Raw genomic sequence first — 15,803 nt, 5'->3', positions numbered from 1 at the left:
GTTCTAACAGAGACAGCGCAGAACACTGCGCCTCCTCCGGACAGTCACTGTCTCTGCAGCGTTCAGAGTTGTTTTTTTCTCAGAGAACTTTTTATCAAACTTGTATTCTTTATTGGTCCTATATTACACAAAATTGACTCTTGTTAGCTTTTAGCCATGTATGAAGAATGTTACCTCCTCAAAAACATACCAGAGTTTTGTTTCGTTTCATTCACACATGTTTGAGTAACCCGTAACAACTTTTACCTTTAGTTCATTGGAGAAGAACAATTCCAGAGCTGAAATCATCCAAATGATTCTAGTGAAGGTGTATGGAATTTAAACACGCAGTGAAGCACTTGCAGTATTACCATCATAAGGTGGAATGGTGTTTTCACTTTGACAGAAGACCTCACCTTAAATATGCCGGGTTTGTGTGTTAAACATATGTGAATGAAACAAAACACAATTCCAGGTATGTTTGTGATAAGGAAACAGCATTATAACATAAATCAGAAAAATGCATAATATAGGCCCTTTAATTTACATGTACACACAATACATGTACAGCATACTAACAGACTTGCCTGACTTGAAGTGCCACTGCGGCACTTTTTTTTAAGGAAAAATATAGACATACAAGACCCAGTATGTAACTTTTTTTTGTCAGAAAATACTTGAATAAAGTTTTTTTTTCCCCATTAAGAATGTTTTTTATTGCACCGAAAAACAGAAAAACATGCATTCTTACTCTGAGATGGCTTGCACCTCTGCAAACCTGACTCTTTATTTTGTCTAGATGAGGGCCTCATGCTTGTTTCCATGGAAGTGTTGTTCCATTGGCTATAATATTTCACAGTATGGCATAAAACCCACCTATATCCACAGAGGATGTTCTAAAGTATGGCTTTAGCTCTCCATTTACATGGAATCAAGTGGTTGACTTTCAACCCCCAGAAAGTTATATACTATCATTTCCAATAAAACTAAGCTTTTTCTATTTTGGATATTTTTATGGCACTAAAAAACATAAACAAGTGTTTACTGTGAGCAGGCTTGTTGTTCCTTTGGCTATAATCTTCCACAGAATCGCAGACCATTCAGCTATCACAATGTTCCAATGTATGGCTGTAACTATGCCCATGGAATCATGTAGATCACTCTGTAAAGTTTTCTTTTTTTTCTATGCTAGTGACTTTTTTTTGCAGAAAGGGCAGAGGTGGGAATGCAGCAGTGAGCAATAACCGCAGGTCCAATGTCTGTCCCACAACACAGACATGTGTTGTCTAAATGATAAAATAACAATATAACGATAAGAACAGTCACTCACAGTCGTAACAGTACTGGTGCATGGAGTAATAAAAATGAGACCATGTTTTCTCTGTTGAGACAGCTTTAATTAGAAAAAGTACAAAATGTGATTGTTTTGAGGATTGTGATAAGTAAAGATGCTGAGACTAGTTTGGGCCAAAGTAATCCACCACGCCATTTCCTTTACAGGCATCAAAGAAGAAAAAGTTCCGGTGTGGGGCATCTCTCTGAGACAGGGCCTGAGGAAAGAGCACAGGTCACTAAACGTGTTAAAGAGGGGGTATTTTACTTGGGGTACTATGGGGTATTAACCACTAACACAAAACATATTTTGCTCACCATGTTACCTTTTATTGTTTTGAAAATGCTATGTTCACCCAAAACAGCATATTGTCATGTTTTATAAGCTCTGAGTCTTCCCTCCCTTTGCACAAGAACACACACACCATCACTAATGAAACTACATAGCAACTTGACAAACCTGATATGATATGCAGTAAAGAATCACAGTAGTAAGTTTTTGTAATTGTCATGTGGAAGCACAGATGATGTAAACTTGTGAGTGGAGCATTGCACAGAATCTTACAGCTAACCATTGTTAAATTACTCAAACATTCATGGATGACATCTAAAACATCTTAAGGCATGCTTTTGATGAGGGAACAACATTATAACATGACCACAAAGCCACAGCTGATAGTCAGAAATCAGGTACTACTTAATTCTACCTGGATTGTATTGCTGTGTTTCAGATGACATCACATTATTGCACAGCGAGTTCTTCGGTCTTTTCAATTATGGAAATGATTGGGATTCTGCATGCATGCGTGTATGCATAGGCACATTATAATATATATATATATATATATATATATATATATATATATATATATATATATATATATATATATATATATATATATATATATATATATATATATATATATATATATATATATATATATATATATATATATATATATATATAATACATACATACATATAGTATGCCGAAATGTACACATAAGCAAACATTGACAAAAAAGTTTTAAAAGGCCCTTAAAGGTCCTATATAATGCAAAATTGACTCTTATGTTTTTGATTAAGATTCTTTCATAGCTTAAATCTCATATCTGGAGTTGTGTTATGTTTCATTGAGTAATCCTGCATTATTAGTCTGAGTAATCCTGCATTATTAGTCTGTCTACATGTCTAAAGCTCAAAATGCTCTGCACTTTGTGAAATGATGACCTTTTCTTTAGTAGAGATTGGCAAGTTCAGGACTGAAATAATAGAAATTATTCAAAAGTAAGGCGTTTTGAGTTGAAAAATACAGTGGAGCACTTCCCGTATTACCACACGACATCACAAGGGGAACAGAGAGTTCTTTTTGAGAGTTCTTCTCTCAAACAGACAACAGTCTAATGCAGGTGTGTGTTAAGCATGTGTGAATGAAACAAAACACAACTTCAAGTATGTTTTTGATGAGGAAACAACATAACATAGAAATAACATAGAAAACAGATTAATATAGGCCCTTTAATATCCAGCCTAGACTGTGGCAAATAAAGGTTCTTTTTTTCTTATTCTAAAAGTCCATTTATTGAATCTGTCCTAAATATTACCTTGACCACTTCCTGTCCAAGCACTCCGCCCACCACAGCACACACAGGGGACAACTCAGAGAAGCAGAAGCTGAAACACAAACACAAACCATCAACAAGTGCTGTGGCAGTCCACTCAGGTGATCTCGGAAACATGGAATATCTGCACGCTGATTTGGAAAAACAGGCTTCAACACAAACTCATCTAAGAATTTCAAATGGGAAACTGGTGTGGAAGCATTGAACTCCAAGCCTGGAAATAGAGATTAACCAATGTGGGTTTTTCATAGACGATGCTGATACAGATTGTTTGGAATCAAGAGCAACCGATGGCCGATAAGCTCTGCCAATATTTTTTGGTTGATATGTAGGGCTGATTTTGATATTTTATCCATATTCTGTAGTATAAATTGGCTTCAAACTCACTCAGCACAGCTTTTTTAACCACAAATCTACAGAGCTGTGTAGTCATTTTTTATGCCGTTTTCTCTTTGCTTTTAAGTGTTTAAATACAGCTTTATATGCATTTATTAGGTAGTGAGGCGGCCAAAATAAAATATCGGCCTGTGATGGAGATTTATAACCTTGCACAGCAAGATGAATTCTCGTGATATTTGTGAGTTCAGAAACACATGAGAATCCATTTTGGTGTAATAGGGCCTGACAGGTGGTTGGCGCACCAGTCACAAAGCTGCATAAACGTTTGTGTAGAAGCCAAAGGCGAAGCACTCAAGCAAACCAAAACAAACATGGCGACGTCGACAGACATACTTCTGCCTATTTTAGCATCTATATGGGCTATTTTGTGAAAAACGTGCAGAATATAAACAGTTGCATTTGTGGACAGGGATGATGTCTTTGCTTTTCTCTCAACTGGGTTTAACAAAAGTTAGATTTTTCATCTTGTTCCACTGTTGTGACGCTTTGACCAATCAGATTCAAATAATCATCATGACGTTCTGCTTTTTCGATTGCCTTCAACGAGAGTACTGGTAATCCCAGATTGATAATGTGTAAAACTCGATTCAGAATGACACACATATCGATCTGGCGTGAGCCAGGTTAGAAGATTTAAGACTGATATGCTAAAAAGTGCAAATGTATATGTATGTATGTATGTGTATATATATATATATATATATATATATATATATTGTAATGCCCCCGTAGTCACAGGTAAGAAGCACACACCTTGTTTCTTGCAACGGGTTTATTTAATAAAGTGGTGGCACTCAACCGAGCTGCTGTTCAGCCACAGCTCACGCTAACTCTGCCAAAACCCAGAACAGGACTCGGACCTCCCCTTCAGTCCCTCTTCTCAAAAACACAACACATTGTCCAAAACCCCCACAGCGCCCCCTCCTGATGCAACAGGGATAAAACAAATGCCTTTAATTTTCTCAAAAACCCACAGTGCGCCTTATAATCCGATGCGCCTTATATATGGATCAATATTGGTCAATTATGACACCCGTAGTCAGGAGGCGTCTCCGAAGTAATAGCGGTAATAACCCTTTAAGGACTGAGCCCACTATGGGCCAGTATAGCTTACCTAGACCTACACTTTTATTCTTTTTTAGCCATAAAAATCATGTTAAACGAAGTATCAGAATTTACTGCATTTTTTCACACAACTACTTCTATTTTACACGTCCATCCGTATGTTTTCTTTTACGCATCGAATAAATGACTGGGAAAATCAACGCAGCACCCGCGCTCTCATTCGTCACCTTCGAGGGACAACAGAGGCAGATTACCGTAATGATGGTAAAATATTTAGATAGCCCCATGTCCGTTTGAATTTACATGAGAGCACGACTGGGCGCGGAGTTACGCTGCTGGAAAGTCCGCAACCGCGCTCTATCGGTGACGATAGGACGCTATAGGGATAACGGGGAGACGGGGGAACAGCGCCGGGCGACATACGCCACAATCTGCAAATGGATTGCGGATGCCTGGGCTGATATATCAGTCTCAACTGTGGTCCGAGCTTTCACGAAGGCAGGAATTGTCACTGAACTGCCAGACAACAGCAGCGACACGGATAATGGCGATTTTGACGAGACGGAATCGGGCCCTTTGAATGTCGAGCTCGCCTAACTGTTCAACTCAGACACTGAAGAGGAATTGCCATGAGGAATGAGGAATGAGGAATGAGCTGAAAAAGTGAGCTTTACGTGTTTTTTTTCACGTGTTTACAACTAAACAAGGCTGGGAGATATTGTGAATATGGACATTAACGTTTGAACAACGTTGAGTTATTACGTTTTTTTTTTTTGACTGACTGACTTATCTGACTCTTTTGTTGACATTCCCTTTAGCGCAGCTCCATCTCGTGGATGCAAAACACAACCCCAGATACTACAGTAGTTTATATTCTATGTGCCTTATAATGCGGTGCGCCCTATATATGAAATTTGTTTTAAAAAACAAATTGGGGGGGGGGTTGTGACGTCTGACCTGATGAAATGGTCGCTCAGCAGACTGGGGCTCACACACAGAGACTCCAGGACATCATCTCGAATCTGCCGGAGAGCCTGGCTGTCCTCTTCATACGAGCTTGGCTCAGGGTCACGACCTTTGTCTGTGCGGAACTTCAGCAGCACTGCAGAGACAACAGCAAGGAACAGATCCCTTAGACACAATATTATCAAACACCAGTATATCCAACACGTGACAATTTGCCCCCAATCTATTTTGTACAAAATTAATATTTTTTACATGTAATGACATATTGCCTGCCAATATGTTAATAAACACGGCAACAATGCAAATTGGTTCCATATTAAATTGTTTATTGGTTGAAAAGATTTGATTAGAGCTGGGTCACATTAACCTGGTTCATACCAGACTGATAAGTGTTGCAAATAGTCTGTATTTTCTCTAAAATGGGTTTAAGAATGTCTGTTGGCATTGCCATGTTTGTTTTTGGTTCGCTTGGGCGCTTCGCTTTGACTTCCACCCCAACCACAATGCTGTCACTGGTCCACCAACTTGGGGCCAGGCCCTATCGCACCTGCAGGAGCATGCAAAGATGAAATTTCATGAGTTTGTGAACTCACAAATATCGTGAGAATCCATTCTGCTGTGCAAGGTTAGGACGATAGTATAAAAACATTCATCACAAATTTTTTCCTGTATGACCAACACATATGACTTTCAATATTAATGACATTTCAATAACATAAACAAGATCTGTTTCTCCAAAGTTTATACTTTGCTCAAAAGAATTGGCTGTAGACCTCTCTATTAAACAACCAAAGCTGACTGAGGATTTTAAGTGATTTACTTTAACAGCCTTATATATGATAATTCTATAGGTAGAAATTTCATGTGGCTCTCAGGTAACCCAATTTGGCCCACTGTCTGTTTAGTCTGAGAGCCCTGACTTCCAGGGTTTTCTTGAAGCAAACAGAAGACAAGCTCCTGAGGGCAGAGCAGTGTTGGTTTTACCCTGCAGGAGGAAGTAGTCGACTGGGGTCTTTTTGAGTGAAGCCTTGGCCTGGTCACTGGTCCAGTCCACCTCAAGAGCCTGCTTTAGACTGCAGAACGACGCCATCTACAGGACAAACAGCACCACTTCAATAAGTCACTCTTGTCATCAGTTACATCTTGAAACAGTTCATTTTCTTATTCATTAAAATATCAATTGTATGTTACAAGGTTGTCAAAAATAATGTGAAGATCAGACATCAAAACTAACCAAACCTAAATACTCATTAGAACAGGCATCAATACTAAAAAAGACCCATTCACAGGACAGAAACAAACCTTTCCTGAAATCCTTTAGAATGATCTTGAGCTGTATAAGACCATATAGACTAGTATACGCCCATGGACCACTATGGAACCTCTCACAGTCTAACATGACTAAACTTTTAAAATCAGACTAAACTTTTCTTGTTTCAAGTCAATTAGGGTGACCTAAATTATTTATATTTGCTAAATGTCAGAATAATGAGAGAATAATGTTTTTTTTTTAGACAATTTTTCATTTTTCTTCAAAGTCAGATGTTTACATACATTTCATTAGTATTTAGTACTATTGGCTTTAAACTGTATGACTTGGGTCAAACATTTTGGATATCCTTCCCAAAGCTTGTCACAATAGTTTGCAGGAATTTTGCCCTTTCTTCCTGATAGAGCTGACATAACTGAGCCAAGTTTCTAGGCCACCTTGCTTGCACATGTCCTTTCAGGCCTGCCCATATATATTTTCAATAGGATTGAGATCAGGGGGTTTGTGATGGCCAAAACACTGACTTTGTTAAGCCACTTTCTAACCACTTTCCAGTATGCTTCGCGTCATTGTCCATTTGGAAGACCCATTTGTGCCCAAGCTTTTAACTTCCTGGCTGATGTCTACAGTATTTCCACTTAATATTCTTTCCTCATGATGCAGTCTATTTTGTGAAGTACATCAGTCTCTTCCTCCTGCAGTAAAACAATGCCACAACATGTTGCTGCCACCCCCATATTTCACAGTTGGGATGATGTTCTTAGGCTTGCAAACTTCTCCCTTTTTCCTCCAAACATAACAATGCCCCTTATGGCCAATAAGTTCAATTTTAGTTTCATCAGACCACAGAACATTCTTCTTTTAGAGTAATGGCTTCTTTTTGGCAGAGTGGCCTTTCAGGTCATGTTAGTACAATAAGTTTCACTGTGTATAACAACACACTCTTACCAGCTTCAGTCAGCATCTTCACAAGGTCTTTTGCTTTTGTTCTTGGGTTGATATGCACATTTTGGACCAAAGCACATTCATCTCTGGGACACAGAACCCGTCTCCTTCCTGAGTGGTATGATGGCTGGACATTCCCATGATGTTTTTACTAGTGTATAATTGTTTGAACAGATGAACGTGGCACCTTCAGGCATCTGGAAATTGCACCCAAGGATGAAAAATTCACAATTCTCTTCCTGATGTCTAGGTTGATTTCTTTTGATTTTCCCATGATGTTACACAAAGAAGCAGTGTGTTTCAGGAGTGTTCTTCAAATACATCCACAGGTGTGTCACTAATTAACTCAAATGTTGTCAATAAACCTTCCCAAGACATGACATCATCACCTTTGTTTTCGCAAATTGTTTAAATGCATAGTAATCTTTCTGTATGTAAACTTCTGACTTCGAAGAAAGTAATGACCAATTTAAAAATCCTCTCATTATTCTGGCATTTACCAAATACAAATAATTTTAGTGAACCTAATTGATGTAAAACAGGAAATGTTGAGTCTGATTTCATGTTAGACAGTGAGGAGTCTTTATGTAGTGTATGTAAACTTCTAGTTTCAACTGTACAAGACCACGTGGTTTAAAAAAAAAAAAAAAAAAAAGTACTATGATTTAATGTTGAAAATGAAAAACACTCTTTCTGAAGAAAGAGTGTTTTTATTATGATTGTGGTATCAGAATCAGTATTGAGTATCAAGTCTATTCCTTAGTATAGCAATCGAGTTTGACATTTTTGTATCGTGACAACACTATTATGTTATGTGTATGTACAGTATGCATGGTGGAAGACATTTTGATGATCAATCAACAAATAGAATGTGAAAGAGCACAGATTAGTATTGGGGATCAGTGGCTGTGTATGCAGATTGTACCTTCTTCACCATTGTTGTTTCACTGGGGTCCACCTTGGCCTTTTTGGACTCTGGCCCATCAGCAGACTCCCTTGAAGGCTTCACCACTTTAGGTTTCTCCCTTTGAACACAAAACAATCAGGAGCCACTGTAGTATTACACAGATGCACTTATCCCTGTTCAGTTAACTGTAGCGCTGTTGCACCCTAGAATTTTCTGACACAATCTTGTACCTTTGGATTAGGGTTGTGAGAAAGTACTGAAAATCAGATACTAATTGATACTAAAACTAGTATCGAAATTAGATACTCAACTTGAACAGGTAAAAAAAAAAAAAGTACATTCATAGTACAAAAATTTAAATCTTGCTTGTACCACCACTGCTTGATCCTACGAATGATTATGAAACACCCTCCCACATGAAATCATGTACAAATTATGAAATGTTTACACACCTGACCAAAAAATGTCTTTTAACCAAACAAACCTGTGCAGCGTAAACTGCCTTGAAAGCAGCAACATGAACTTTATATGTGTAAAGTGTGTACATATGTGGTGACTGAGATCGAAAGGGACTACAGTTTTACTTATTAATTAACTGGTTGAATGATTGCATTAATATATATTGTATTTTATTGGCATGTACACACACCATTTATGACATCAACCTATCCAGGGACTGAAAGTGGAAATTAGTAATCTTACTATAACCTAGCACAAACATAATACCTCTTTGTGTAGGTCAATGTTTTTTACAGCATTGTCCCTGATAAATAAACAGATGAACTAAACTAAACCTTTCCTGAATACCTCTGGAATGATCTTGAGCTGTATCAGAATAAGCATAAGACCACATAGACTAGTATACTCCCATGGATCACTATGGAACCTACCTGGACCACTGAAGGATTACACAGATATATGCCCACATAGTAATATAAAACAGTATTACTATTTAATGTTGAAAATCACATTCAACTGTCTAAAGAAAAAGTGTTTTTTTACTTTGTGATGTTGGAATCAGTATTTAGTATTGAGTCAATTTCAAAGAAATGGACTCGATCAAAATAGAGTACAAGTTATTTTTTTCTTTACCCAGTTTGGTGGGCAGTGAGTTAAGTGCTGAATCAATCAGTATTTATATAGAATTGTTTGTTTATTTTTGTGATGTATTGCACTTGACTTGAGTCATTGTCAGTAAAATATTTTTGGGGAAGGATATCAGCCAGAAAAACAAGTCAATTGACATTAAAAGTGAACACAATTTCCAAACTACGAATTTGCCTCAGCGATGCGGTGCAGCAAAAAGAATAAATCATATTGTACATTATAAACTAATTAGATAAAAGCTATGGATAAAAAGATACAGACTGAAATTCAAAATATACTGTATAGACAGAGTAAATGTACAAAACTAGCAGTGCAAGTTGATGAAGTATTGTTGACATGAGCTGTATAAAATTACAGATGTCATAGTGTTTATGAGTCCAACAGCAGAGCAGAAGAATGTGTTTGGGATTTTAGTAAAGGAAATCTGACCAAGCAACTACCCAAACTGGAGAACCTGTCATCACATAAAGTATAAGGACTAAAGTCTGCTCCACTCTCCACAGTATTTGAACCTCATGCATGTCTGCACTCAGCGGGATATAAACAACAGCCAGAATGAAGTGAACTCACGCAGGGATAAAATGGCTTATGGTTTATGAAGAAATATTCCAAAGCAATGGCATGATACAGGATATGGAAGAGTGCTAGTCATACAAGGCCACTCGTTCCTCCCAGGGTAAGAAACATTGTGATTTTCTGAATAAAAGATACGGCAGAGGACATAATGCAGTTACAAGTTGTTAAATCTTATTGTTTGATACTGATTACAGCTCTGCCAGACAACTTGCCATGGGTTCTATAAAAGAGTTATTACATTGCTTCCCCCCACCCCTTAGTCTTGGGGCACTGGCCCAACAGATTTTAACTCCTGGCTCAGGCATGGCTCAGGGAGCCAGGACTGAGCCAGTTGTTCCTGCAGAAAAACGGACTAAGGACAGGGGGTACTCTGGGAAAGTACTCCATTTGCTTGTTTCCAGTGAATGTTGGTTCATCTGACAGTCTGTTAATGATCAATGATTGATTCACTGTTTGATTTATCCACAGAAAGTTATAAAATCAATTATCTTGTTAAGCCATAAGAGTCAACTGCTGTTGTGAATTAGGCTTTACAGAAGTAAATTGACTTGCATTGTAAAAACCTGTACGTTTCACCCTATGTTCTACTAAGAAAACTTGAAACACAAAACAAACTGATAATAAAGACACTAAAGGGAGCAAAAATATTTCATGGCATTCCCTTTTTGCTATACCCGAGTCACAAGGTAAAGTTGTGCTGCCTGGTTATCAGAAAACAGGTGAGGCCAATGTGCACTTCCAGTTTTAGTCAAAATGTGAATTACATGAGGTAGGACACATGCTACTCACTCGACATAGTGGTACTGCGGACCCAGATTGGTGAACATGTATCCATAGTAACCGCATACGTCACCACAGAAGACTTTGATGTTGTTCTGGGAACAGAGCTGGTCCAGGCGCAGCATCAGGTCTCGAGGGCAGCCTGTCAGAATCACCTTTCAGAGCACACTACACGTCAGCCTTCTGCCATTACAACGAGCTACACAGAGTTTCACACACAAATAACAGGGACAAGGACTTTGTCTGAGACAAAGACTGGAGACATATCAGGAGAAAACCATCAAGATTTATTTAAGTTTCCACTCAGATTAAATGTTTTAGCATTTTATTTTTAACCCTAGATTTAAAAGGTAAAAAAGAATTTGATTGTTTAAACTTGACCATCTCCAGTGTACAGTATGCTGTACAGTAAAAACGCATCGATATTGGTATCAGATATCCACTCCAAAAGAACATGCTGGATCAGGTATCAGTGAAATATAATTTTATGTGTTATCACATCAATTTATATGCCCAACCAGGATAAGACTATTTTGCTGGTCTAACTGGCCCAGAAACTCTCATAATGTTTGAACTTTTATCTATACAAATCTTTTCTGTGATTACTTGAGGGGCAAATAACAACTACATTACACAGTTTTGGTTAATACATTTTTTTAAAATAAAAGCAAATAAATACCATTATCAGTCTCTGCAATGGTATCGGTTGATATCAGGTATCGGCAGATCCTTAAATTTAGAGCATTGAAATTAGTATCGGAACTGTCTGCTGCCTTCATCTGTTAAAATGGATGTTGACAAAACAGTAACAGTGAACTGCCCATAGTTGAAGAGGACAATGCATCTGAAAGACTGGCATCCAAATGTAGAATGTAGCCCACACAACCTTAACATGGTTTTCAGAGAGATGGAAAATTGGAAATAGTGAATTCAAAACAAAATGTTATATTTTAGATTTTGCAAAAAAAAAAAAAAATTTTTTTTTTTCTGGCAAGCATTGCAATTACGATTCGATTTGTTATTTATATTTAGGTAACAGGATTCTGTTCAAAGTTCATATTTTGAAGACGTCCAGGAGGATTTAACATGTGAGAGAAGACTAACTGATAAAATAAAAGACTAACTAATACAATACAATACATGTTTGTATAGATCTAAACTACAGGGTTAGCAGCTTTTGATGTAATAAGAGAAGATAATTTTTCGTTTGCGGAGGAAATTACATTACTTAAATAATTGCAATCTTAGTTATGTGCTAATTGCGATCAAATTGCAATTTCGTTTTGCAAATAATCAATACTAGAACTAGTACCAAAACCAGATACTCATTTGAAGAGGTATCAATACAAAAAAGTGACATTCACAGGACAGAATGATCTTGACCACATAGACTAGTGGAGGCCAAGGACAAGGATGGAAGATTATCATTGAAAATCATATCCTATAGTCTAAATAGGGAGTGTTTTTAATGATCATCATGGATCATGGTATCAGAATTGGTACTGAGTATCGAGTCTATTCCTTAGTATCGAAACTGAGTTGGAAATCTTAATACAATTTTATTTATAACAGGTCGGTCCAGTTACATAACCTCTGCTAAACATATATTGTATATCATGAAAATCATCAAAACTCAAGGTCCACTGACCGCATCAAACTGCAGGAAAAAGTCATCGGACTTGTCATGGATGGCTGAGGGGTCTGCGTCCACCTCGACCATAGGGTTGAGGTTCTGGGCTCTCTCCAGAGACGCCTGGGCTCGGTTCTGTCCTTGAGTGCTCACTGGCACCAGGAACTGAGCCCTGCATGACTCCTCTGATACCTGTGGGAAACATACAGTCAAACATTCAAAAGAAAAACTACAAGAACTGGATATGCAACCTTTGTACTAAGCATGTGGCCAGATGGGTAGGGTACCTTTGGTCGACTAAAGAAATTCTTGGTCGACATGTCCTACATATGGATTGGTCGACCAAAAAGCGAGCATGGTAAAATACCTCAAAATTGTTGCGAATCTCTGTATATCTGATCCAAACTGCACTCATAAGACCTGTGCGGGAATTCATGCAAAAACTATTTAACGGTCCTAGATTAAACAAAATTGACTCTTCTGAGCTGTAAGCCATGTCACAATGTTCTTACCTCATCAAAAACTCGAGTTGTGTTTTGTTTCATTCACACATTTGAATAATCCTGCATTATTAGTCTGTCTAGATCTCCAAAGTTCAAAATGCTCAGTTCCACTTTGTGAGGTCATGATGCTGTAGTTTTCAAGTTGACAGCTACCTTTCACATTTAGTTCAGTAGAGATTGGCAATTTCTGGGCTCCAATCATCCAAATGATTCTAGTGAAGGTGTATGGAGTTTAAAAACACAGCGGAGCACTTCCTGTATTACCATGATCCTATCCTGTATTACATGATGTTACCAAGTGTTTTCCATTAGAGAGACGAACTCAGCCAAAATATGCAGAGTTTGTGTGTTAAACATGCGTGAATGAAATCATTATATTGAAGTAAAAGTACTCTTACTTGAGTAAATGTTTTGGTCACTCTTTCCATTGTGAGTAAGTAATAAAGTCGACAAAAGCTTTATCTTGACAATACGAAATTATTTCAGTTCCCGTGTGTAAAAAATGAAAATTTCAGATTCTGTGCAGTAGTCAATGTTTTGTTCTTCTAATTACATTCACTTCAAATTATAAATCAGGTGTTGCGTCTTTACAGCTATTCTTCCAGTTACTCTTAGTTAAGTAGCTTTTTACAAATACCTTTTTACTCTTACTTTTAATTTTTTGGACCACTACTTTGTACTTCTACTTGTGTAATATTATTTTAAACTAGCAAAACTCTTCTTATTTTTTTTGACTTTATGATTTTTGACTACACATATCTGATCCTATTTTCATTAGGACTTAAAACGTTATTTTTTGGTGGGTATCATAATGCATAGGGACGTTATTGAGAATACAGTGCTAGAAATACTGTAAGAAATACTGTAAGAAATAAAAGTACTGTCTAAGATGAGTAGTGACTATGGCTAAGGTTATGAAATGAATGAAAGTCAATGTAACCTCCCCAAATAGCAAATGTTGTGTGTGTAGTGTTAACCTGTTTGTGGTCCAGAAGTGTGACCCCTTTGACCCCAGCCAGAATGAGGTTCTTTGCAATTTCAGCCCCGAGTCCTCCTAAGCCAGCCAGCAGCACACGAGAGGCCCGCAGTCTGGAACACCAGGCACAATTTCACCATGTCAGTATTAACATAAGGAGAAGGATGCAACACCACCTGGGACACTCAAAGTCAAAATTGTTTTGGATTTTGTTCAAATGGAGATGAAAGGGCTGAGTCTGTGTCAAAGCACCTACAGCACAAAGGATAGGCTGAGCAGGACAAGAGACATTTTCTTTAGATGATTTATGTTGCAACTTGTCGGTCATTTATTGCATTTATTTAATGACAGGTCTTTTCACGGCTGTGAAATGCCTTGAAACATGCAATTTACAATGAGTGGTGTTGCTTCTCCACAGACCTTAAACTTGGCCTGGTGGAACTACATGCTTGTCTCTATGGAGGAAAGTTTAGTTTAATACCATTTCTGTGGAACGTTCTAAGCAAAGCAATAACCTCTCCATGTAGACAAACAAGTGGCGGACCCACCACCAGAAAGGTTACTTAGTGTACCTTTAACTGAGGGTCTGAGAATGTGTTTGCATTTTGACTTCCACACATGGACAGATTCACACATCTTGTTGAAAGGTGTAATACTTGATATCGGACACGTTCAACGGAAAAAAGAGCATGATTCAAATAAGGATGAATGGTGGAAAAGTGCAAAGTCGTGTTAAGTGATAGTGATAAACAGTTGTCTAGATTCACGATACGAACGGAGCGGGCTGCACCTCTTCTGCGCCTCCAACCCCCACAGGCGGATCTGCCGGTCGTACTGAGCCGCCTCCTCCTCGCTGATCATCGTCTCTTCCTTTTCGATCATATCAATCATCGCGTATACTTTAATCGTGTTGCACCATTCAACTGTAGACTCTATTCCACGACACCTTTTGAAAACCCTGAGCACTGCGATGGATGAACCGAGCGACCAACGCACTGAATGAATAGTCGCTGGGTAATGACGTCAGACGCTAACAAAAGGCAGTTTCCTGTTATCAGAAGCCATAGATCATTAAAAAAAAAAAGAAAACAGAAAGCCATGGATCATGAATTTATTATAAATCTTATTTTACTTCCATATCAGAAGCCTACGTAAAAGATATTGCTACAAAAAAATGTATGTTCTGATCCTATCAAAGTATCATCCATTGCTGTAAATGTTCTAACCAGTTCCAACCAGACTGAAATGCAACCAGCTGCATTTTAATCCTTTGTCCTCATATTTTAAATTATAATATTGTACAAACCCAAAAATGTAAATTGAAATGGTACATTTTATTTATTTTCCCCACATTTGTTCATCCATCCGCTTACCTAGGGCCGGATTGCGGGGCCAGCAGTCAAGGACTCCCATACTTCCCTTACCCTGGACACTTCTTCCAGCATCTCCGGAGGGAACTCCAAGACATTCCCAGGCCAGCCGGGCGATAATTTCTCCAGCGTGTCCTGGGTCTTCCCCGGGGTCTCCGTCTGGTAGAACATGCCCGGACCACCTCCTGACATTTAAATCAGTGCTAGTGCAGCCTCTGCAGCCAAGTAAGTGAATTTGGAGGTTCTGAGCTTTCACATGAGGCACGGCGTGTCCATATACTGAGAATGAGAAAAAGTTGTATGTGTCCTCTGAAGGTTAAGGCACTGGCAACCCAGGTTCATTTGTGCATTGTGTAACTTTAATACTAGGATTCCA

General features: G+C 38.2%; 1 protein-coding gene across 1 annotated transcript; it reads right to left on the bottom strand.

Annotated features, from left to right (window-relative positions):
- Nucleotides 1-1,358: 1,358 nt before the first annotated feature.
- sae1 (SUMO1 activating enzyme subunit 1) lies at nt 1,359-15,060 on the bottom strand. Its single transcript, XM_033976785.2, has 9 exons — nt 14,848-15,060; nt 14,059-14,170; nt 12,597-12,770; nt 10,958-11,103; nt 8,504-8,603; nt 6,348-6,453; nt 5,355-5,499; nt 2,916-2,985; nt 1,359-1,529 (listed from the first exon to the last, which is right to left on the bottom strand). Exons 1-9 carry the CDS (start codon nt 14,946-14,948, stop codon nt 1,437-1,439), a joined length of 1,047 nt encoding a protein of 348 aa, XP_033832676.1. The 5' UTR covers nt 14,949-15,060; the 3' UTR covers nt 1,359-1,436.
- Nucleotides 15,061-15,803: the final 743 nt, after the last annotated feature.

This window comes from Periophthalmus magnuspinnatus, chromosome 13, assembly GCF_009829125.3.
Source record: "Periophthalmus magnuspinnatus isolate fPerMag1 chromosome 13, fPerMag1.2.pri, whole genome shotgun sequence".
In the NCBI taxonomy this organism is placed as follows: Eukaryota; Metazoa; Chordata; class Actinopteri; order Gobiiformes; family Gobiidae; genus Periophthalmus; species Periophthalmus magnuspinnatus.
Note: the sequence above shows the minus strand (reverse complement) of the source record. Positions and strands in the feature narration are given on the sequence as shown.